General features: G+C 41.1%; 1 protein-coding gene across 1 annotated transcript in view; it reads left to right on the top strand.

Annotated features, from left to right (window-relative positions):
• The window catches only part of grik2 (glutamate receptor, ionotropic, kainate 2), a gene marked incomplete at its 3' end in the record, with an annotated part of 346,108 nt that extends 320,250 nt beyond the window's left edge, over positions 1-25,858 (top strand). Inside the window, exons 16-17 of the mRNA XM_079275707.1 lie at positions 12,256-12,506; positions 25,694-25,858. Coding sequence (XP_079131833.1) covers positions 12,256-12,506; positions 25,694-25,858 — 416 coding nt within the window. The remainder of the gene's footprint in view (positions 1-12,255; positions 12,507-25,693) is intronic.
• Positions 25,859-26,949: the final 1,091 nt, after the last annotated feature.

Consider the following 26,949-nt stretch of genomic DNA (forward strand, 5'->3'; position numbering starts at 1 on the left):
ACACGCACGCATCTCACTCACAGGTCTGAATTCAGGTACTGAAAAACGAGAGCGGATGTGGTCTGAGGAATTCGCTCCAGAACAGTCTCTTATATGCCCCGACAGTTGGAAATGTCCGAAACAGTCGTAAAACATCTGAATGACCCTCCGTGGTGATTAGTGATTGGCTCCATTTGACTTCTGTCCCCTCCCATTATCGATCTTTCAGCGAAACATCTTCTCTCCTCGCAAAACATCTGTCTTGACTCCACCTCTGGTCAGCTTGTCCCCACTGACCAAATCCTCCATTTGCTGCATGTCCCATTCAGACTCACTGTCTGACCCTCAAACTATTCTTAGTGTTTTAATACCTTTCGTGACTATACTTTTATGATTTAATACATTCAATTAGTTAATATACTGTACCACATAATATCTTCTAGAAGTAAGAATATTGTAAACATATTGTGACTAACATATTATTATTGTGACACTTCTACTCATCACTAGGGGGGTTATTTAATCGTACTTATGTGTTTAATACTGAAATTCTCCACAGAACCAATCAAGCAGCGAACGCGGGTGTGGGGGTCATCGTTTCCAAATGTATGCGTTTACGAGCATCCACACTATAAGGTAACCCCGGAGCTTTCAGACTTATCCGTCCTCGGTAGTGTTTCCAAACGTATTTGTTTTCGGTGCTCTGAAACTCCGGCGTAGTGCGGACGCTCAGTGTAAACGTAGCAAAAGATATGCGTTTTCAAATGGAACCGTAGTAGTGTGGACATGGCCTCAGGCTTCGGGACACACATTGGGCCTTAGCAAGAACCACTCGTGGGAACAAATTAGTTCTGAAGTAGTTTGTTTGAGTGATTTAAAGGACTTGCCTCATTCACCAGTTTTCTGGAATTTTGAATTTTACCCTTTGTCCCTGGTGAAGTTTACAAAACGCTGTTGGTTATAGTAAATGTAGTTGATCCAATCGACATTTTTATTAATTGCTACCCACCAATAAAATGGTGATTCAAAACCGGCAGCCATTGGATCTCTCGCTTTAAATTCATGAGGCACCCGTTGGCACCCCTATGACATCTATGTACACTTGGTCATCAAAAGCTCCCGTCGGGCTATCGGCATCTCTTTTGGGTCTTCTGTTAACATGTGTGCGTGGAGAAATTTGTTCCTTATAAGTTGCTTCATTGACAGGCAACATATAGAATGGCAATATAAGTTCCACCAATGCACATCTACCTGTCCAATCCCAAGGCAGGATTGGATATATGGTTTTCTCTCCACACCACCACCATAAATCAGCTCTGGGTGCTGTCTGTCTTAACACGCTGTTATCTAGATAGTCATTGGCATTGTGAATGTTGCTACAATTTGCTTCAATAATACTGCCTACATTGGGCCCCTTAGCTGTATCTGAGACTATACAATCAAATGGACCCTCTGAAATCTTGAACAGAGGTGGGGTAGTATATTCTACAGGTGGGTAATCCCAATGTAGCCCCTGACAAGTGTGATGAAGGGGCAAAGCTTCATCAGTGAACAGAGTTAAAATACAACAAAATTCAGGGGTTAGGGGTCGAAATCTTGAAGGAACAGGTGTTGCTAGGGGTGTAGGTCCTGAACACACAATACAATCTGTACTTTTCTGGCTTGAAGCCGTATATTGTACCCACCGGAGCCATAAATTCCCATCCGCCATCCCCGTTTCCACACCCGTTACATCACTCCCCAAGTCAGTCGTATGTCGAACCTGATCATCCATGCTCTTTTTGACAGGGTTAACAATAATTCTAAGGAGCCCTTGTGGGGCAGGGCTATCTACAGTTGCCTTTCCCTGTACTACGTAAAGTCCACTGTCAGTCAATTTTGGGTTCGTTAAGGTAAGTCTTAAAGGATTACAACTACCCACTCCCTTTCTACACATGTGATAAGAAGATGGGGCATTTAACATCTTTAGTCGGTCTTTAAGGCCTGGGTTGGGGTCTTTTCCTAAACCCTCGCCGCCTGTGTTCAAAGTTGCCCATTCCCATTCTTCACAATCACACTCATAATATGATAACAGCTTACCATACTTATTTGTAGCGGGTCCACACTGGTCAGTAATGATGCACAAAGTTTTGGTCATCCAACTGTAGGTGTGTTCATACTTGGGACAGGAAACTACTTCGCAGAAGTCGATCTGCACCGTTGATGTTGTACCTTCTTTGAACGTAAGAGTGAGAGTAACATTTTCATAGGTGAGTGTCGTCAGGGAAACATCTCTACGTGGTCGGGGATTGGTTTGATTAGTTACAGAGGCTAAATTTCGAATCTCGATGTAGTCATGCATATGTTCTGGTTTATGTCTGTGTTTAATTCCCCATACTAAGAGGGAAACTACTGAAATCAGGAAGAAAATAATTACAGACTTCCATAACCCACTGAACCTAGAATCTCCAAATGGAAGCCATCGCTTAAACTGTGGGGGAAACATAATTTTCAGTACTGTCTAACCCCTCTTTTGGGGTATCCTCAGCTTCAAATTTTGCCTGTTTGATGTTCAATCCTGTCTCTGCGAGTGTTTTACTCGTTACCTTAGCTGCTGCACAGTGAGTGAGGTGGTGCCAAGTAGCTCCAGTTTTACCTTTTACCTTTACTGCATGTGAGGTTGCCAATACTACCTCCCATGGACCTGTCCACCTTGGTTCACTCCACTTACGCTTGTGGACTTTTATCCACACCAAACTGCCTGGTGACACAACAGGAGCCTGCTTCCTTCCGTCAACTGCTGCTTCTGCGTTTGTCATCTGAGAAAACAAAACTCGACTCATGTTAGTTAGCGCTCTTGTATATTCTTCAATTTCTAGGGTTAACAAGTCTAGGCTAGGACCATGACGGTCCTTGGTGGGCCAGACATTGGCCTGCCTGTGAGTATCTCATGTGGTGTTAAGTGTGTGCTGTTGTGTTCTGTGATTCTCATGGACATTAGTGCCAAAAGCAAGGCGTCTGGCCATTTGATAGATGTGGTGTGACAGATTTTAGCAATTTTTCTTTTTAAAGTTTGATTAGCTCTCTCCACTATTCCCTGAGATACTGGATGATAAACTGATCCAAACCTATGTTGGATTCCTCGACACTTTTCTACCGCTGCTAAATGTACATTAGCAAAATGAGAGCCATTGTCTGAATGTATAACTCTCGGGAGACCATATCTCGGAACAAGTTCATTTCTGAGCCACTTTACCACTGTTGCACCATCTTCATTTTGGCAGGGTATCGCTTCTACCCACAGGTCTTCCATATTGGTCCTGCACTGACTTAGAAGACTTGGATTTAGCTGTATTTCAATTCAAAAGTTGTGGTTTATCATGACGTTATTAAATCTCAAAAAAAATGTAAGTAGCACCCATACTAAAAACTGTTCTAAATGTGGATCTATCTCTACAAAAAAAATGTACACACTACATATCCCCCTTTGCCACGATATCTCGGCTGTAAGAGATCACGTGGCAATCATCTAGGTGCATCCATACATCATTTTGTAATAATTGAATCCCCTTGTACAGATTACCAGGAACCGCGTTGTTCCTGTAGCCAGTGAAGTGAGTCCGAGTGTGGAATCTCCCCCCTTGACAACTCAGATTGTGGGGGAACAGAGAAACAGAGACAGCAGCAGTATATTTTGTCGAATAAATGCTCTAAATATGCTGTGCAGTGAAGTGAATCAGCCTGCATGTGACATTCTAAACATTTTACCATAATAGTTAACTTGCTGTAACTTTCTAAATCCTTCAATCTCATGTGTTATGTGGGTGTGCGTGGTGTTTGTCTAGTTTCTAATGTGTGTGTTAAATGTACACGCTTGTTATCTAATGAAGTCAAAGTCAACTCACCCTCTGTGTTGTATTGTGTGCGGTCGTTGACTCCAAAACTGGGATCCACTGCTCCACTTCCCAGATCTGGATCCACTCGACCACGCACCTTGATTAAAAACAAACAACTGCCCACAGTTCTGCAGTAAACGTCAGAATACTTCTGTAGTCTAGGAGAGTTCAACGATCTCAACTATTTCAGCACTGTCCGCATCAAAATTGAGTTTTAGGAACTATGTAAAATACACAAATGTACCAAAATTTGTCAAAACTGGATATGTTAAGAAATCTTGAACCACAATTGAAATTAGAACTCTTAAATCAAACTCAACATCTAAATCTGAATTTAAATCAAAATCCAATTCAAAACTTAAAACAAAATCAAATTGAATTCAAAATTTAATTCAAAATGAATCAATACCTGTATTCAAAAATATTCAATCAGAATTACCAATGCAAGTCAAATTGTTGAACTACAATTACAATGGAAATTTAAACGGTTCATCAGAATTAAAACCAAAGTCAACAACTAAAGTTAAAATGCTTAATTAAAACTAGTCAGAATGTAGGCTCAAAGATCATAAACTCAAAGACAATGAATATTAGAAGTGTATCTCTAAAAAAAACTCTATTATTGTAATTTATCTATCAATCCACTGGGTGGCGTACCTCTTTTAATATTATAAAAAAAAACTATGCTATGATTGCCTCTCTAAGCCACCAGATGTCAGACTGTTTTAGTACTAATGTAATTACAGATTCGAAACACTAGGTTTGCAATTCTCTAGGAGTTACTCCTCCTGGCCGCTAGGTGGTTGAGTTACTTTCTGGCGTTTTCTTCTTCTACGCTTTTCTACACAACCCAACTTCCTGTTGTTTTTAGCGTGTGGCTAACAGCTATGCTAACGGGTATGCTAACGGCTATGCTAACTTTGAAGAGTAACTTTGTAACAAAAGACTACTCACACGTTACCCCACAAACTCCCACTTTATTTCCACTCGTACGTGCTCTGTCCCCTTCTGAATATACACCGGTTGTTTTCTTTATAAGCACCTTTATTTTACATTCACAGTACAATAAAGTCCAGAGCTAGCGCTTAGCCAACGTTAGCTCCCACACAGCGTCAACAGGTCATGCAATGTTATTCACCATTTAAACATATTTCAACACTGCTAGAACGCAGACTAGACACACGTATTATTGTTGGAATGCTGTTAAGCATTCCAACTATTGTTATCCTGTTTCTTTATTGTTGGAATGCTGTTAAGCATTCCAACTATTGTTCTTCGAATCTTTATTCAACTTCTTCTATTTCTTCCGTGCCCCTCTTCTCCTCCATTTTTTAAGCTACAGAAACCGTTCAACTATTAAAATGTTCAGCTCTTTCACCAGAGGTGTGCTATGACTTTTTATATTTCTAACCTTTAAACTTTTTGAATTATTAAGCTTTTTATTTTTTCAATGGGATCTCTATGGAGAATATTTTCAAATGGCTTCAGGCACACAGGTGTTCGCGATTGAGCCAATTAGTGATGTTGATAAACACAGACTCACAGACACACGCGCACATTCACTCCTCTCCCTCTCTCTCTGTGTCTCTCATACAGTCATTCAGGTCTTAGGGATCTTTAGAGGTCTTTCCCCCCTCCTCCACCCCCCTCCCACACACACACCCCACACCCCATTTCAAAATAAAAGCCCCAGGGAGTGAATTCTAACTGAACTGCTTGTGATGAAGCCTGTCATTTAATAACCTCTGTTTATGTGTCAAACATGATGATTATGTCTCCTCTCCCCCTCCCCCCCCACCTAGTCCCACCCTTTCAAAGTAAAAGCCTCATGGATAAACGATTTAAACGTTTCGCTCAAAATTAGGCTTTTTTGTTGAAATAATGAATGCTCTTACTAATACTGCGACAACTACTACTACTGCTAACATTTCTAGTATTACCACTACTACTACAACCTTTGCTGTTGCTACTATTACTGCTACTGCTATTACTGCTACCATAAATATTATTACTACCACTACTGCTATTACTACCACTACTATTATTACTGATACCACAACTGCTAATACTGCTATTCCTGCTACTACCAGTACTAATAACCAGTACTAATACTACTACAGCTATTAGTACGACTGCTGATACTACTACTTCTACTACTTCTTCTAATTACAAATACTTCGACGACAACTTCTACTACTACTGCTACTACAAATATCACTACTGCTACAACTAGTACTTATTCAAATGCTACTCTTACTTATACTGCAAATAATACTTCTACTACTACTACAACAAATATCACTACTGCTGGAATTCTTTTAAGCTACAGAAACCGTTCGAATATCAAAATGTTCAGCTCTTTCAGGAGAGGAGTGATATAACTTCATATTTGTAATCTTTTTGGATTATTCAGCTTTTTGCAATTTTTTTTAAATTGGATATCTATTTTCAGCAATGTTTTTGAGATTCATTTCAGCTTTCAGCATTCCAACGCATTTTCAGCAGGAAATGCATTTTCTAGTTGGACTTATTGTCCTGTTTTATTCAACCTTAAATCCTCTGGTTTAACAGGCTATTTAGCTTTATCATACCCGAAGATATTTCTCCAGTCCGCCCGACTCCACCAAATGCCTGTTATCCTACTTCTCCGAATCACCCACACGATTGCTATTTTAGTACACGTCAAAGGCTCAACGAGAGTGTCTTCCAGGACCGGTGTCTCATCAACTGTGACTCCCTAGTCTCGGAAGCTAACCCCCGCTAGCCTTAGCTTCTTCTAAACAGTAAGCTGAGCTCGACCCGAACCACGCGCACCAGACCGACAAAAAGCTGCCGCTTAAAGCCCCTCCTGGCCACGAGTCTTCAGTCCGCCAAGCTACAAAAAACTGCCTTTAAACAAGTTGTCTTGCTGACCCAGCAATGCACAAACTAAGCCAGAGCGTCTCCCAGCCTATGCACGCCAGTCCGCCAAGCAAACAACCGTTTATTAATCCAATGTGATGATTTTGTTTTTTTTACAGCGCTGTATTCTCCATCTTTATAATCGGTACCCTTAATTCACCATGCAAGTGTACTTCACACTGTAAATTGTAGCTTACCCAGTTGAATGAGGCCTCCTCTCTTTGTGGTCCCGCTCCTCGCCGGCACAAGCAACGTTAGCAGTTAGCAACGCAGGTCAGCAACATCTCCGCTAATTTGTCATAAAAACTACAGAGACAGACTTCCTTAAACGGCTCTGCGCACCTTTGTTTTGGGCCCCCGGAGGTATCGTTGACCGACGCTGTCCTCCAGCCCACGCTGCTTCGAGCCCGGCGAGAAAGTTCCTTCGTGGTTTGCCAAATTTGTGGGGGCTTGAGTCTGCCCCACAGAGAGAAGGCCGGAGCGCATGTTCTAACTGCTGTTTTCAGTTGCGTCGCTTCTTAATAAATCTACCAAAACTGGTTTACAATTAAAAATGATTTAATCCTACTGAAGCTAATACAATTACACAATGAAGTACACTGCTAACAGTATCTATAGATATATATTCTCTGCGCAGAGAGAATGCCTCCTGCCTCTCTTCATTGCTATTGAAGTGCAGGGCTTTTTTGATGGCCTCCCATCTATTGAGTGTCATTGTATCGGCTACCTGGGACACTCTGCAGGACTTGTTCCAAAACATGTGGGTGCCTGGTAATCCAAACAATGACATGTAGACCACAATACCCAGGAACTGCTCCAGTTCCTGGGTATTGAGGTTAAGGGGCTTGTTTAGGTCACATTGTATGGCATATCAATTTGATTGCCCTACAATATCCTGAAGCACAGAATGCATTGTGGGGTGTTCGCCACCGGGGTAGGCGTGGATTTTCAACCTCTACTATATCTTCATCCTCATCCTGATCCACAGACTCACTGTCACTGTCATCAGACAAGCACAAATTTGAATGTGTCATATTCAAAATGAATGATTATGAATGAATGACACACATTGTTCTACTGACTGACCCCTGACTGACCCCTAATCTCCTAACTGTCTGGCAACTCTTTTCAAGCTCACTGTCCTCGTTGTCACTGTCATCAAGCTCACTGTCCTCACTGTCAGAGGGAACGGTCCTAGCTGCTCGATCCTGAACCTTTCGGCCATAAAATGTTGCTGTGTCCATTCCCTGTCAATATCAGTAGTTAGTAAAGCAAACACATTGACTATGGTCATGATTATGCAGCTGGGCACATCTCCACACTACAGCATGATAGCCTGAACAATGATAGTCTTACGGCATAGCGTTGCCCTGAGGCAACGAACCAAAAAACACAATTTTAGTGAAGAACTAAAATAAGTACACAATAAGTATTTAAACTATCAAAAATACTTCTTGACATAGTCATGCACATGTAAACATTTTTTTATGAAGTCATTTCAATTTAAACAGGTTAAAAAGTTAGATTTATCTTACCGATTTGTGGCACTGTGTCCCATGCAGCTTGGCAGCCTGAAAAGAATGCTTCGCCCCAAGATAAGAGGCCACACCCACTTTGGGCCCTCATTTGATTGGACACAGACATATCTGGTGACATTATAGACATTGTTTTATTTAAAAAAAATTAAAGGGGCAGTGTAAGGTCCACAAAGGTAGTTTGCTGCCTGACGGCAACAGTATGCCATGGCGGGTTAAACCAAGGTAACGGCTCACAGTGAAAACATTAGCACAGATTAACCATGGCAACTGGATTTAATTAGACAGCTATAGAGGTAGAGTGAGTGCAGATATGAGCCCCATAGATGTGTTTTAGGTTTATTAATTTAGTGTTGTTGGCCCTGTGGGGACAATGAAATGGTAATACTATACATTAACATTAATATTTTACAATCTTAAACAGGTACTATGAAAAATACTGGAATTTAATGGATGCTCACTGAATTATATTGGGGTTTTGAGAGAAGCACACCGATACACAGCAGAGGAGGCTATTTGTTGAACAGAAGGTGCTTTCCAGAGGTAAGAAAGGAGGACGGAGGCTTTAAAAGAACAGCATGAGACAAATAAAGCACACCTCACACACTGAGTTACTCTAGGAGAAAAATAAGAATGAAAACATGACTCATGATAAAATGATAAAACATATGCACACATAAGAGACATACTGTCAATATAAGTATCTACTTCAAACCAAAAACAAACCTGTCTTTTAGGCCTCCACTCAAACATTGCATACCCATACTAAAAATAGTATATCTCTGCAACCACAAGGTCTATTTTAACAATTTTGGTGTTATAATAAAGGGAACACTTGTGAGATTTGTTCAGATGTGTAAATAGCAGTGTATCAGTGCACAAATGAAACATGTTCAGGTTTGTCTAAAAGGAAAGCCCTTACAGGATGATTATCTCTTTTGAATGATGCAGCTGCAGGTCTAAACCTCTCCCAAATCACAGCACAATATGTGAACAGTCTCTCTGCAAGGTTTGACTTTGATGAAGTGAAACAGAACAACATTAGAGAGGTTTTAGTACAGAGAGGTCAGGTGAGGTCACCAAAATGGTCATTTTGGAACCATCTGTTCCATTTCAATTTTCTCATGTACCAAACTATATATTTCACTTGTATATCACTAATGGTGTTCAATACATCCAAATACAGCAGGTTCGGTTTTATTTTGAGAGCCAGAAACCTCTCTGAGCCCTGTGTGTCTCTGTGTGCTGGATTTCTTTTCGATGTCAGCCCCCTGTGAGTCCGCAGGGCTCTATCTCAGCAGCCCATTGGTCGATTTCAGTGAATGACCCCTCTTTCGACGCGTTAGAGCCAATAGAATTGAGCTATACACACGTGGAAAAGATTGACAGCACTGTTCGCCAGTCAGAATCAACAAGGCGCCGTCTATTGTGAAGCGTAAAATCCGATGCGCTGAAAGTCAAAGCCTCCCCCTGCTTAGATTAGACCCCCGGTGGACAGATACCTGTGTGAAAATAGCAGGAATAATGGTTTGTTTTCGTGAAAATGTCAAAGGTGAGGAGCATTTGCTGATCATAAAGCGATGTGTGTTGCTGGTGTTCGTTGGCTGATATCTCGGTGGTGGTTTGACGGAGAGAGATATTGAGGATATGTATGGATCTGTGGAATTTGTTTGCTATCTGTCATTTTGGTTTGTTAGCATGTAGCTTCGATCGGTAGATCCTGAAATGTGCTGGGTGTGCTCACTCCCAGCAAAATATGAATATGATATTTTGGTCATTCTTTTAGTTGTTGTTTGAGTTGTGTTTGGAGCATGTAAATATGGCTGACATATTCCTGTAGCCCAGGTTCTGCTGTTTAATCTGATGTACAACATCATTATATTCGTTTGTGATAAGTGCGTTGTTGGACACTGTACACTAAACTCTGTACGCATCTTAAAACCTGTTAAGTGCGAGCGTCCCCGTTTTAAGATGCGTACACACCAAATGCAAAGCACTTAGTCGCGGGACCATTTGTGGTTATTGGCCTAGGCGTGGCTTATCTCCATGGAAGCCGTTATCAACTAAGCTGTTTATTTCCTCCATCAGCCATGAAAGAATGAACCAATATTTCAGCTTAGTACTTGTTATGGAAGTCCCACATATCCAAGAAACTAAACGCCCTCTTGTCTGGTTCATAACATCATCCGGAGGAGCTCCGTGTATTTTATCGAGCTGTATTCACTGTGTCTAGCAAGACACACGTCGGCTGTTTACTACAGCTGTAGGAACACAAAACAAACTGATTTTGCTGTGATTTAACTGCAATAAACGGACAAAAGGGACTCCAAAATAACTACGTAATGATACAGATTTGTAAAAAGTCTGAATTCATGTTTAGTTAGTTCTCTGCACAAGACGACAAGATAAAGAACTTTTAAAATTGAATTGAATGAAGCTCTGATCGATCGGTGCTATGCTATGCTAACATTGTAGCAGCTCCATCAACACTCAACATAACGTCATTTTCATTATTTGTAACATGTGTTTATACACACACATTTATACACAGTCTGGTCCGGTCTCTACTCATATGAGGAATCGTAGAGCTCTGGGTGAACACAGACGGCTACAATATATATGTGTCCTCATTCAACAGCGGCATGATGACGTCAGTGATGACAGGAGGAGCATCTCAACGCTGATAGGCTTTTGCGACACACGGATTTCACGGTCTCACATTATTCACGTGCCATTCGCATTTACTCGCATCTATTTGGGTCTGTGCATTAACTTTGTATGTAATCTAGTCACGCGAAAAATTTGTGCCACGTTTAGTGTGAACATGGCATTCGAATTTTGAAGGAATATAATAAAGGGAACACTCTTACCGACTCTTACTCTTACCGACTCTGCTGGCAAATATGGGACATATGACGTGAAATACCACTTATTTACATGGTATTTGCCAGCTCTAAGAAGTCTGTTAATATGACGAACAGCAGCCTCCTGGGGACAGTCCTGTTTGTTTGAGAACAGCCTGATATAATTGATCTTTGATGAGATATTTTGACTTTTAACACCAAAATGAATTACTTATACTTCAATGAGGTAAGATTAAAATAAATGTGTTTCAATAAATTTGAGGCAGTCTTGTAAATGAAGGGAAGTGAGTGTCTTCCATTAGATTTGTCTGAGATTTCGCCACATCGTTGAATAACAAGGCCCTGACACTGGAGATATATAAATCCTGTCTCTTCTGCTCAATTAGTAAGATTGATTTATGAAATAATATACTATCAGATACAATTTAAAGTTTGTCATGTGTATTGAAAAAGGATATAATACTCTGCCTTACAAGGGGCACACATCCCCAGACCACACTAACAAAGAAACAAGTAAATCATGCAGGCTGCAGTCAAAGTATCTTCACACGGTGTATTCTGAGGCATTCTGTATGTGTTGACGCAACAATTCTCAATGCTCAATCAGTGTACACCTACTGTACAGACGCAAGCTTTGATTGGCGTCTCTGGATAACAACTAAAACACAGTCAGTCAAAAAGGACTACTTATTTAAGCTTTAAATATATTCAGCACCTGTATTCTAAATACCATGACTTAAAGAGTACATCAAATAAGACATACAATATCATGAATATTCTCTTTCACTACAACCCGACTTTGTGTCAAACAGTGATTGACTGAAAGAAATCAATTCAAACACCAGGCGAGCTGAGTTAGGATTCTATCTATTCAACGAAGCAGCATCTTCTCTGCAACACGTTGACTTGTTGCCCTAATTAGCTGTTTGGTTGAGCGGGCAGTTTAGCTCCCTGAGGTTTAAGGAAATGAGATGAACAAACTTTGGCTGACCAGCAAAGTCAATATTCAAGAAGGGTATAAATCTGCGCTTGGACAAAACAAAGACACTGATTTAATGGTGTTGGTTGCTCCTGCTGACCTCACGTATTTTGGTCCTTCAGGCTCTCCGTACCGCGATAAGATCACTATTGCCATCTTGCAGCTTCAGGAGGAAGGGAAGCTGCACATGATGAAGGAGAAGTGGTGGAGAGGAAACGGCTGTCCAGAGGAGGAGAGTAAGGAGGCCAGCGCCCTCGGGGTGCAGAACATTGGAGGGATCTTCATCGTCTTGGCCGCCGGACTCATCCTCTCCGTGTTCGTGGCTGTGGGAGAGTTCCTCTACAAGTCCAAACAGAATGCACAACTTGAAAAGGTAAGAAATACCTCAGATTTCCACCTCTGCTTTGTTATTTACAACAATGATAGCAGACTTTCTACTTTCTATAACCACATTTGCTGTGAAAGTCTCATTGCAAATAAATCAATCTATAAAAGCTAATACAATGAAACAAAATATGTGCTAAATACATGTTCTGATATATGATTTAAAGAAATCATTTGTTTGCCAATTTGCCGAAACACACTATAATGACAGTGCTATATCATATGCAGTAAGATAAGGGTTGGTTTCTTTGCATTTATTCACTTAGGCCCAATGGCGACAACGAGATAAGAAACGTGAGGAATTCTGCTGTCACCATGGATCCAAGCTAGACTTTAACCACCATCTCAAATGACCTCAAGAGAAACTCCAGAAACCTTTTCTTTCTCTTGTAATCGAACATGATCTAAAACCTACTAAAACTTTGAACTGTTTTTTAATGTTTTATATTTGCTGACACTCATGGGGGGGGGGGGGGGGGGGGGGCACTGAGAGCAGTTTAATAACAGGGTTGGAGGGCTGGCTGTAATATACAGTGGATCACAGGCACATGCTCTGCTGCATCACTCATGTCGTCAACAGCCACATCCACAAACACACGCCTCCATTTCCATTCTGCTCATAACCGAACTATTGTCCTGTTCATATCTGTGGCATTGAGTTCATCGCCTTCTTGGGTCAGTGCAGCAACATAACACCAGATTGTGTTGTTTGACCAGCGCCTCCAGCACACATTGTGACACTGACTGTCTGCTGAGAATGATCTGCATCATTGGAGAAATACTTCGGGCTACTCTAAATACATGAAGTCACGGCTTCACAGGAGCTGGTTATTAACTCCTTATACAAAATATGTATCTCGATTCAGACTTGTTCAGCTGCCAAACATATCTAAAGTGCTTTACTCATTTTAACCCAGGTCTGCTTTAGGCTTGATGCAGCTGTAATTGTATAACAATGTATTAAACGTAAGTATGTCCTGTGAAGATAATAATTATGTAAATAACTTAGTATGTCCTTTACACATGGCATTATAACTGTAGCAGTATTCCTTTCAGTCACGTGGTGCATTGTTTAATGAAGGATATATTTACTCAGACCTTTTGTATGACTTAATGTGTTTCCATTAGCAGACAGAAGAGCAGCGATGAATCATTGTCCCCAGCAGTCAGCTGCTAGAGACGCTAACGCAGGAGCAGCGCTGTAGCGCAGTCAGCCAGTGCTCCGGTCCAATGATTGCATAAGCACTCCATTCAGATCGCTGCTACGACTAGCAGAGAGAGAAACATGTGACACCTACAGTATCTTTATTATCACTTCTGTTAACGGAGAGCTGAGGGTGAGCTCTGTGGGTGAGCCCCACCACTGAGGGAGCAGAGCGGCAACATGCCCAACAACATAGATGTGTCATGGTGAGAGGTGGAGAAAGCGATGGTGTTCAATAGAGAACACAACGGAAGAAATTGTCGACTAAATCATTTTGAACTTTTTTTTCAAAAGATTTTTTTTATTTATCTTTTTTTTTTTATTGCCCAAAATTGAAAATATATTTTAATACTCAGCTTGTTTTCTATTATTCCAATTCAGTAATAATCAAATGCTCAATTTTCACATAGGCACATGCCCAATATACACAAATTGTACATATTATGTAGTGAACCAGTGTATGAATGAATGAATGAATGAATGAATGAATTTTATTTATATAGCGCTTTTCACAATGTGACCCTAGGGTCAATAAATCATCTACACAGAGTGAATAAAAAATGTTAAAGAATAAAATAAAAATAAAATAAAAATAAAATAAAATAAAAATAAAAATAAAATTAAAATTAAAATAAAATTAAAATAAAATTAAAATAAAATTAAAATAAAATAAAAATAAAATAAAAATGTAAAACACATTTTAAGAGCAGGTCTAGGACATGGGTTTACTTTTACACAAACGCCAGCCTAAACAGGTGGGTTTTGAGGTGTTTTTTAAAAGTATTCACAGTAACTGCGAGGCGCAGAGTTGCAGGCAGAGCATTCCAGAGCCTCGGGGCCACTGCCTCAAAGGCTCGGTCACCACGGGTCTTAAATCGTGTGCGTGGGACTGACAGAAGACCTAGAGAGTTTGACCTGAGAGTGCGGGCGGGTGAATAGGGGCGAAGTAGATCAGCTACATAAGTAGGGGCCTGACCGTGAAGTGCTCTGTAAGTGATGGTGAGAATTTTGAAGTGTATCCGAGATGCTACAGGAAGCCAGTGGAGAGATCGGAGTACGGGGGTGATGTGAGACCGTCGAGTGTAACCGTCGTTATACTCGGCTCACAGATTCGGTTTGACATATGGAGTTGAATGAACAATCATCCACGACTTTACATGAGGAGAGACAGCAGAGCTCCTTCCACCGAGTCCTCTGTCCTTTACAGTGATAGGCTCCATGGGAGCAGAGGGAGATGAACCCATCGTCTGGAGCGATGCAGTTCAGGAGCAGCTTCCTTCCACATCTGATGTTACTGATTGTGCAGTGACCCTGTATTGGACGGGCCAAACACCTCGGTGGTGTCATTCTATGAACTGAATACACTCAGAACATTCAAATATGTAAACACACACATGCATGCATGAATGCACACATATGGTGTTGACATGTGAGCACAGTGAATGAATGGGTTGAAAGCACTGTAGTGAAGTAACTGATATGGTAAAGGCCACGGTTACCAGGGTTACTCCATCACTGTAATGTTTACTTGCTAAAGTGTGTCCATGACTGGCAGTCATACTGCCTCTGAGACAGAACTCTATAACAAGCACATAATATACAGCAAGTGACCATGAACACGCACACATGTGTCTCTTGTGGAAGAAAAATGAATTTAAAGCTGCTTTTATTCCGCTGCTTCTGCTCATGCAAGTACATCTCTGTGAATATGAAAGCTAATACAAAATCAGATAAGTTAAAAAGATGATAATGAGCAGCTGAGCAGATACAAAGGATGTATCAGTAATGAAAAACAAAGATTTATCAACGAGCAGGTCTGAAACATGGATTTAAATGTTGTGGACTGGATTTATGAATCATTATGTTCCTCCACCACAATTTAGATTATGAACAACCGCACAGGTTTGACATACCGTTACAACATGTATTATTTTATTCAAGAAGAGTAACTAAGACGGCTGTTTGGTTTAAGGCTGAAAGGATCGGCTTTTGATTTCAATTTCTTTGATTGCTTACAAATATAGCAAGATAGAATGAACATTAAAAAATACTTTGTTGGGGGTAATTTGAGACTTATTAAATCAACTCTGAAAGTTTGAGATTTTGTGCTCAGTTGATATTGGTACAGAGGTGTGTGCCTTATGGTCAGCAGCATTCTACCCACAGAAACCAGTGGTGGGCCGTGTGTTCCATACCTGGGCCTTCAGTGCTGTCCTACTAGAATAGAATAGAATAGAAGTACTACAGTTGAACCAGCTCCTAATACCCTCATTATGACGCCACAGCTATGCTTATTCATTGTTTCTCGGGGTGTAAAGCTATATTTCCTGGGGTATATTACCTGAGTGTATGTCAGTTCTAAGGATTAACAAAACAACACACGTAGCAAATATGTGTGACTTCTGACATCAACGTCCATCTGGTGCTTCTATTGATATTTTCTACGGTAGGTGCAGGCGATCGTCTTAGTGTTCCAAATCAAAATGCTTATTGAGATGATGTATTAATTCTCTCATTGATAATGCACTTTTTACCTCCAGATATAATTGAAATGATCCAACAGGTAATCACCTTATTCATCTGAATGCAACGTGACTTTTTCTTTTTTCAGAAAGTTCAATCTATTGGGCTTTGACTTCATATAATACATTCATAGCCTGTTTCTCCACTTTGAATATCGAACAATGTAATGAGTGAGTACGGCAGCTTGTGATCCCACATGTACAGTGTTGCTCCACAACAGCACGAGGTTCTTCATCTATTCAGAACCAGGTAGATACAGACAGACAGGATGAATGGACCCAACACACACCTTGCAGGCAGAACCGACAGTCTGACATTTGATTTGACATTCTCAAGGTTTCTCCATTCAAATGACAACATTCCACCTTTTTTCAAACCTTGTATAGACAACACATCTATTGCACACTTGTTTCATGCACAAATGCCACGACTGTCACATGTTGTGCACGCTGCACTCAGCGCGCAGTAGTTGACACACTGTCACTGGATTGCACACACCGATTCACTTAGTATGTAAACTAAATATGATCACATTTGACTCATTGCTTTTTGAAGGCCTTAAGAAGCTGATATAGCCTACCTACCAAGAGATATTTCGGTTTTGGCAAATAAACCACAGTTAAGATATAGTTAAGGATCGGCAGTTGAAATGCTTGTTGAGGTCAGGGAAAGGTCATGACTATTGTGTAACATTGTTACTTTGTGTTTCGCTCCATAAAGGGAACCCTGCTGTGTGTTGTCTGCATAGTGGCACAGGACTTAATGAGTGCACGACACAATCACCCAATATGGACAATAATTCCAATTCCCAAACTGTTAGCTGATTACAATTGGTGCCCTGTTAATACAAGCATCATAAATTAGCAACTACAGTATGACAACAGCTCAAATCAAACCTCCGTAATAACCAGCCAGCTTCTTTGTGTTGTATTAATGGTGTACGTAACCTAGAGAACCACAACTGGATACAGTAATATGTACATGAGCAAGTATTGTGGACATAGAACCTCTATTATTAAGTCATAGAATTAAGACTGAAAACTGTTCCTTAAAAATGGAGTAAAGCACGAACCTACCTAGCTAAAGGGGAAACTCTGGAAATGCATCTATAAATGTATCAGAACACAATGATCTCATAAAGTAACTTGTGTAGACTGTTTCTGTAGAGTTCTGGTCTGGAAGAACCCTCGATCATAATGTTGGCTCAGTACTCAGACAGATATGACTTTTAAAAACAGGCCATACTTCAACAGCGATATGTGGGAGTAACCTCAGCTTGATTTATTTCGTCCAAATATTGATTTAAGAAGAATGAAGATCCACTATAATGTGTAGCTTGTGTATCCCACAGTCCAGTGCGAATCAGTATCAGGCTAATCTGCGTAGATCAACCATCTATTTGGTTTCATTGCTCCAGGTTCCTCTTATAATTGAATTCATCCTACTTCTACATTATGGGGCTGTTTTCTCACCGTGATGCTGAGAGTGTCAAGTTGAAAAATGTGGTGCTAAGCATCTCTGTGTTGTGTTTCACATGCTTGACAGTGCACAGCCTGCAATTTGCATTTTATAATTACTTCTGTAACATTAGAAAGTGGCAAAAATAGCAGCAAGTCATTAATATAAAGTGGATGAGCCGTACACCCTCACATACAATAGAGGCGCTGTTAATAGTTCTTTAAAGGTTTAAAGACATGCTAATGCCATGTGTGTGTTTGGAGATTACTGCATTTACCAAACAGATTGTAATGCCACAACATGAGAGCATTGTCAGAAGAAAATATACACTTGTTAAGCATTTTAATAAAAGTATTAATAAACATTTGATAACTTTACAAACTGTAGACCAACGTAGGCTTGTCATTTTGATTCATCGACCAAGACTATGAGCATTTCCTCTTCTTGTCTCAAGTCTCTTCCTTTGACATTGTTTCCATACGTTCCATCGTTACTGCTTCATGTCGACTTCCTCACTACAAAAGGAGATCTCCAAAAGTTTGGCAAATATACTTGTTTGCCGTCGGATCCATAGCCAGATAAGACAGTAGAGCAGTTCAGCAGCACACGTTTAGTCTAGCTTCATACACAGACTGGAAACGGAGACGGCTCCCATCGAAAGTGAAGCAGAAATCTGCTTTCGAAGCAGTCTTAAGCACTATGCGGGCAGGATCCCAGGCGTAGATGGGCAACACCATACATGCTGTGTTCTTCAGCAACTCGCTAGTTGAAAATGAAAGCAACAGTATACTCAACACACAATCAAGACCAACGCAGTCGAGCTGACATCATCTCAAACGGGCTCAGGTGATCATCACTGTAATGTATATTTACAATAAAGCTAAATCAAATATTATTATGGGCTAAATGTATTCACATTGGCTGGTAACACACTTCCACCTTGAGACCAAAGTTTGAACCAGTGGTGAGTAGTACACACCAATGGTCTTTTAAGAAGCTTTTGCCGAGACACTTGAATAAATCCAGTTGTTTGAGGCAGATTTTTTTCACAGGAAAACAATTTAAATCGGCTGCATCAGCACATGGATCACTGGCAGTTGTATTGGTGTATCGGCGCATCTCTAAGTTTCAAGGAGCCACATCAAAGTGAATTAATAAACTGAACATATGTACGGATTTGGTTAATCTCTCACCTTAAAGAAGTCAAAACTAAATTTGGTGCCAAAAATAACAATTGTCAATCCTGATGATAGAAGCTGTGTTGTTGACTGCACCAGTTCTACTGATCGAGCCGCTCCAAATATAGCTTCATGTATTTCTTGTATCTCGTTAGCCAACAAGCTAGCAACCCAAGCTGTGAACGCAGGAGTCATCTGTGCACGGGGTTGCTTGGTTCTCCAAAACAAACTTTCTTTTTCACTTTGAAGTTTTAAATGAACAAAATACTACATGTTAAGACAACAGTGTGACTTATAAAGGAGCTAAGCTAGCAGGTTCCTCCTGCTGACCTAAACACATCCTGGAGCTCTATTTCTCAGCTGTGGGTAAGATGGCAAACAAGGATTTATCAAAATGTCTTTCTGTTATGTGTACAGTCTACTTTAGAGTACAATAATTGCCTGTGTTTCTTTTAAAATGATTATAATATAAGAGCTTTGGATAGGTGGGAATGTTGACCTCTGCTGTCATAACTCCTGGTTGAGAGGAAGAGCACGGCCAAGACAAAAAGCCAGTGTGTTCGAGTGTTTCCTCCATGCAGATGTAAGTGTATGTTAAAATATGCTTCAGGACATTATTCTTGCTAATTTAAGTTTAATCTTTCAGACAACTGATTTTGGACTCCATCATTTTCAACTGAATCACATGCCTCATAGACGTTCAATGGAGCATTTCTTTGTCGTCTCCATGTCTGTCAGATTTCCATGATTACCATGGTTGTCCCCTTCCTCCCTCTCCTCCCTCTCCTCCGCCTCCTGCTCCTTTCTCTCCTCTCCTGCCCCCCATCCCTCAGCTCTTCCTCCGCTTCCTCCTCCCGCTCCTCCTGCTGCTGCTGCTTTTTCCTCTCTTCCTGCCTGCTGCTGAGGCTGCCGCAGACTAACCTGGCTCTCGGGGTGCGGGGACCACCAGCTGTGTGTGAGGAACCCATCTCATCCACCCAGCGCACACACACACACACACACACACAGGCTTGGATGCATATGGATGTACACACACACACACACACGTGCACACGTAGAGATGTCTGTGCTCTAATGAAGTCTGTTTCGGCTGTTGGTCTCAGCTACATGGAGATTTGGAGTCTTGTTAACTCACAAAGATTTCTCAGAGGAAAAGCTACTTTTGAGGAGAGTTCCCTCCTGGAACATGTTCCTGTGTCCCACATGTCCTCACAGACCAATGGGACTGTCCCGTTGCAAAGGCTCTTCCACAGGGGACCTTCTTTTAGAATTTAGAAGACTATCTGTGTATCTGTCACCAACAAGAATGTCAATATTAGACAACTCAGCAAAATCAAGATTAAAAATTAAGATACTGGGCAGCATTATTCCTGAGAGATGTATTTGCCATTAACATGGTGTATAGTTCAATGAAAAGTCACATGACATGAGTTAACATCATCAGCCATTCAATGACAACCTCCAGAGTACATTCAGCACCACATGACATTACAAGAACAGGCTGAGCACAATGTTCAGACTCACATCGTCCGTCAGCAAGAATCTCACTCAGAAATACATGTCCATCATCATTTCATAATTAGGAAATGATTGATGATGACAGGTTCATAGTAGGTGAGACTGACAAAATACACATAGTTTGTATTTATTTTTTATGTCTGATATTTCTGAACCAAAACAATGGACTTGGGGGGCAAAGGTATTTGTGTGGACGTGGTCGAAATCTCTGAAGGGTTTTTCAGTTTTTTAATTCTTCTTCACACTAATTGACACACACAGATAAAATATGCGGGCATGCACACAAACAGAACTTTGACATGAGGGAACATCAATCAGAACACAGTTCACCCAGCGAGCAAAATGTAGATGACAGCTGAGAGGATCCACAGATTAGACAAACGCTCAAAGCAGCAAATAATTGAGTGGCCATCGGGGGCCGGAGACGCAGAGTACATTGAGGATTACAGCGCAGCCGTGCCCCATCCCATCTGCATCACAGCTCCACATCTGTTCCTCCTCCGTTCCAGCTAAACGGAGCCCGTTCACTAACACAGGTGAGGGATCTTTATATGTTGGACTAGAGCTGAAGAATAGACCAACAGTGCTCCATTTCAATGGACTGTTCCAAATGTATATTCAACTGCTAAACATATATTCCTTAAATCATCTTTGTCTGATTACTTTTGGATTATTGCTCCTATAAAAACCATACAGAATGAGATTAAGCCAATAATAGCCCGTTGGAAATGTCTCCCTGATATACCGTTTTATTAACCATGACTCATTTGTATCCGATCAGGCCAGTGTAAATAATCGCTCCACTAAATGCACCTTTTTCCTTTCGCTGTCTGCTCTCAGCGTTAGATTTACGACCCGTTCATTCTTCTCAAAGCAGGCCGGCCCTTCCTCTGAGCGATCGCTGCGGCTGATTGTTGAGCGTCATAAAAACTCTGTAATCCAATGACCCTAAGCAGCCTCCATCAATCCAACATGCCAGCAGCAGGCAGCCATGATGGCGATGCGTCCCCGGAGTGCGAGTAGAGTGAGTCCAGAGTTCCCCAAAGCCTGGAGCTACATGGCTTTTACTGGTGAAAACACTGCCGTGCCATTTCACTTCACTGGGAGGCTGGGAATCAATAGTTATGAAAAGATAGAGGGTTTCACAATGGCTTTGGCAATCTGCAGGTACATTGTGTGTCTCATGCTTACTGCAGGTGTACCATGTAGTAGTCATAGCACTGTACAGTGGATGTGGTGGTTTGATATGATAGACTTGACTGGACAAAATGTGAACTTAAAGGAGCTAAATGTAGCACTTTAACATAGACAAATAATGATTGTGCTAAATGTGATGACATGGAATGATTCATGTAAATGACTGTGGGTTAATCAGTGCATCTAACACCTTTCATATTACACATAGAGAACTATTTGATTCAGGTTCACAAAATTCACTCTTACCAGTCAGATTCCCAGCAGCAGTGGGAAGTTTTCAGTGTAATTTAGCAACTAGCTGGTGAACATAGTGGAGCATTTAGCAGCTGAAGAGCCAGAAATATTCTCTTAAGGAGACGTGGAGACCAAATCGGAGTTTTACCAATTTACCAAAACAACAACTGCAAATAGTTCAAACTTGTGAAATGTAGCATAAAGAATACATGATGCAACTACGATGCCAATTAGGGAAAGAAAGTTGGTGAAATGCTGGTCGAAAACAACAGCGGCCAATCAGGTCACAGAGTCTCAGAATCAAAGTGGTACAGACGTTCTGATGTTTCAAAGCTAATATCTGCTCCGAACCGATCATTTGACATTACAAAAACCTTTCAACTTTCTGCTGCATTCCCACCATTGCTTTATCCATGAGTGGCATTATCAGAATCAGGATCAGAATCAGAATCAATGGTCACAGAGCAAGACTACTAGTCAGGATAGGGCTGGCTGAATTAGCCGCTGAGGGATTATAATACACACTGGAAGAGCTCACACCAATCACATTCACTGTGCCTCTTTCGCATTTTTCTGCAAATATAATAAGGAGAGGTATACATGGGCCACACTGCTAATGATGGCTTTCAAATACAAATGAACAATTTGTTCGTCACAATAAAGTCCTCCTAACTGAGAGCACAGTGCGCAGTGGCTCTGCTTGTAGCGTCTCTAGGAGCAGGACTGTTCCATTCCCAGCTGCCGGTGTTGTTTCACACATTATTTGCAGATGCAGGAGCTTATGACAAAAGATGAGAGAATGTGAAGAAGCAGCCGTTTAATTGGGCATGCAGCAACAAGGTATCTCAGTCTGATGGGATACAATGTGCATCAATAAGTGATGATGTTCTATGGGCCTGTAAATCCCACCGTGCTCACTGACACTGTGTTCACGCACATGTGGAGATGCCTGTCGGGTTTGTATTTGTGCATAGCTTTTGTTCTGCACAGTCCTGTATGTATTTAGCTGTTGTGTTGTGTGGATGTTTATGTGAATCTCTGTACTACAGAGCCCAGTGTTCCCTGTACATGGGTTATTAGGAAAAGAGTATTTTCTTATTTAATACTTTTGTTTTTCTAATTCCCTAACGTTTAAATAGCTCTTCTGATGAATCGTCTGTTCAGGATGTGTCAGCTTTAACAGACGGGAGATGTTAAACTATCATACCACAGGCTACAAGGAGCAAATGGATTTGACTGTGCATGAATGATGAACTTAACTCCAGTATCCAGTAGCATTCAGTGTCTATGCATGAAGTGGTGTCCCTTTATGTAGCAATGTTGAAGTGTTGGATGGGCACATCCAACCGTAAGTTGAAGCCTATTACAATCCAAGAGTTAATATATCCTTTTATCAAAGATACAATAACCATAACCTTTCTCTAACCCTTACCAAGTGTTCTAGCTGCCTAACCCTAACCATGCGAAACAGCTTATTTGTTTAGTTAGGTTTTTGTCTAAACCTAAGGAGAAAGAAGTTTATTTTGAAAATACGCTATGCATGTAACGAGCATATAATGGAATGTAAAAGCAACAACACTGATACGGTCCAAACACTAAGAAAAACATCACCAGGTAGACTTTGTTATATGCTTGTGTGATTGTCTTTTTCCTGTATAAACTACCCAAGCCCACAATACACGACATGATCTCGCATGCAGATAGTGTATTTCAGGACAGCACGGTTACACACTGAAGAATAGAGAGGAACATTGTTGCCTGCCATGTGTACCCATTGATCCTCAAAATGGTGTCTAATAGTTAAACATACAAAGTTGTACCAATTCAGCCTGAACTGAGCAAGTGGTATTGGGTTGAATTCAGTTGGCCCTATAATACAGCTGGCAGTGTTGGTTGGGGGAAGCCATTGGGGGATCATGTCATTGTCGAAATAGTAACTCCAACTGGATGGTATTGACATTTCTCCTCCTTCTGTCTACTCCCTCCTCTGTCCAAGAGTTGGAGTTAGCAGCAACATGAAATTGGACCATCTAAATTGGGGAAATAGATAAGGAACAAATAGGAATTACCTTATACAGCATCTTTAAAACCAGATGCCTTGGAAAGGTTCAGCCAACAGACATGCTGTATTTTGAGAGAGGTACATCTTGTGCCTTGCCTCAATGAAAAAAGGCCCACTGTAATGCTACCATCATTATCTCTGTGCCTTTTGCTGTCTGTATCTGTATGTACAATAAGAATGGCCCAGTATCTGTGGGAATTACACTGACAATTCTCACCATTTAGTGAGTAGTATTAGTGTGTCTTTATAAGGCTCGAGGTCGTGTCCAATCACAGAACCTGCATCATAGGGTTTTACTCACCTTATATTTGCCATGACTACAATATTTTCCTAACCCTAGCCTTACCAGTAATGGTTGCCATATGCAGATAGTATAGAAAGAGAGAATCTTAAAAATGTTGGCATGAAACGTTTTAACAAGACTAAAACTCCAAGTATCTAGTTGCTAATGTAAATGGTAATATGCTCATAATAATAGTGCTATAATACTGAGAAGGTATAATGTAGAGTATGTTCACCATCTTACTTTAGCATGTTACATAAGACGATTAGCTTTAAGCACAAAGTATAGCTGAGGTTCATGGAAATAGTTTTGCAGGTGTTTGAACGAACAAATTGAACAAAACAATACCTGAAGATTGCACTCAATGAAAAGTCAGGGGATGACCAAAGTTATTAGGATTCATCATCTGGGCAGCATGGATATATTTACCACATTAAATGGCAATCCATTTTATAGGTGTTAAAATATTTAAGTCTTGACCAAATTACTGCACCAACCGTCTGACCGATGTTGCCATCCCTCGAGCCGCGGCGCTAGCATGGCTAAAAGTGAACAGTGAATGTAATCTTGTCTGGAGATCGGGTTGGAAACGAAGAGACTGTAGAAAGGCGTTAGGGAAGACACTGGCCATTGCTAATAATAATAATAATAATTAAATGTATTTATAGAGCGCTTTTCACAGACAAAAAAAATCACAAAGTGCTTTAACAGAGCAGAAATTTAAAAGCATAAAAAAACCACAATGTGACCATAGGGTTAATAAATTACATACACAGAGAAAAAAAAAGAAAGAATTAAAACATATTTTAAGAGCAGGTCTAGGACATGGGTTTTTACTTAAACGCCAGCCTAAAAAGGTGGGTTTTGAGCTGTTTTTTAAAAGTATTCACAGAATCTGCGAGGCGTAGAGTCGCAGGCAGAGCATTCCAGAGCCTCAGCGGCACTGCCTCAAAGGCTCGGTCACCACGGGTCTTATATCGTGTGCGTGGAACTAACAGAAGACCTAGAGACCTAATGTAGAAGTAGTTGAGAGAATGCATACACCTATAGATGTAAACACATGTTGGACAAAATATACTGTGCAAGGTTTGATAGATTGATGATGTAAAAATGTGATCTTTGAAATATAGAAAATCTTGTCATACACTGTAGCCTATGCATAACAAGCCCTGCATGACCAACAACAACCACAAATTCACCACTGATGCATTCTGACACTATGTTGATTGATTCCACGCCTTCACACTTTACAGTCTACTACACAGCCTATGGACCTGCACCTCCCTCCATCCTACCTCTTCCCCTGTTCCCATCCAGCATTCTCTCCATTCCCAGCCTGCTACACTGTATATTTCACCATTTCCCCCTATGGCAGCCCTGAACTGCTGGTGGTGATGGGGGGAGGATACAAAATGAGTCTGCCCACAGGGACAACAGGCTTGTTCACTTGCCCATACCATTTGGACTGGGGAAGCGGTCTGAAACCCATTCTGTTCTTTTTTTCTATTTCCCTCCGCAGAGGTCCTTCTGCAGTGCCATGGTGGACGAGCTGCGGGTTTCCCTCAAGTGCCAGCGCCGGCTCAAACACAAGCCTCAGCCACCTGTCATGGTGAAAACGGAGGAGGTCATCAACATGCACACCTTCAACGACCGCAGACTGCCAGGGAAAGAGACCATGGCCTAAAATCGGAATCGCAATCACTTTATCACCCTCTCTCCTGCAGAGAGGTGTGCAGAGACACTGGGGAAAAGGGTGGGGGTAAATGGTAAGGGGGGAGGGGGCATTGGGTTGTAATGGTTGACAGTTGGGTTATTTCTAAGGTGCTTGGGAGTGTATTGACAAAATGTCACTTTTTTCTTTTAAATAGCTAGGTATAAATGATTCAACAATATTTCCTGTGGAAATAACTTGGACCTGGGTGAAATTTCAGCGAGTTACCTCAGTACGCTTACCACCTAGGCAAGGCGCCCAACTACAGGTGCCAAGATTTTCAAAACCCAGGAGTCGAAGAGAGAGGGTCTGGAAATAAATTGAAGGTGGGAGAGAGAGGAAGGCCCATAAAAAATAAAGAATCAGACAACGAATCAGACCTATCATCTTTGACTGCTGCTCAGTCTGTCTTTCACTGAGCAGCTAAAAACAGGCTATTCAACAGCTTCTCAGAGATTATGAGCAAATATAGAGAAACTAACTGGGGCAATGGTTTGAAACGATTGTTTATTATCAATAGTTGTCAATAGAGTGACCGCACAGACTCAACTCTCTCAGATCAAACTCAAAGCCCGGAAGACAAAGGCGAGCTGCTGCTCCCAAAATGTACAGAGAGACTTTGCTTAGTCACATATGATATTGATCGACATCAAAAACGGATATACTGTATATCATCCATCAGGCAATAAGTGATATCATTTATTTGTGTTTCAGAGTACTAACACTTTTAGTCTTTAATGTAGGAGGGGTTGGGGTGGGAGGTGGGTGGGAGGACGGGGTTTATGTGGTGTAGTACAAGCAGAAAACAGAGCAGGGGCAATATAGTGAGTTGTGGGTGTCTCAGCCAGTAGTCATGACGATCCTATGGAGGTACACAGGAGGTACAGGAGGAACTTGGAATGGCGTGGGCACGACACACCAAGTCTAAATTCATAGCAATCACACCACAACACAAACTCTATTTATTCAAAGTATTTATTGTTTTATTTATGCAACTCCTTATTTATTATCTCAACGGCCTGGATTTCACTACTGCCGTAAATACACTTCACTTCAGCTCTGTA

The sequence above is a fragment of the Melanostigma gelatinosum genome (genome assembly GCF_949748355.1).
Source record: "Melanostigma gelatinosum genome assembly, chromosome: 9".
Taxonomy (NCBI): domain Eukaryota; kingdom Metazoa; phylum Chordata; class Actinopteri; order Perciformes; family Zoarcidae; genus Melanostigma; species Melanostigma gelatinosum.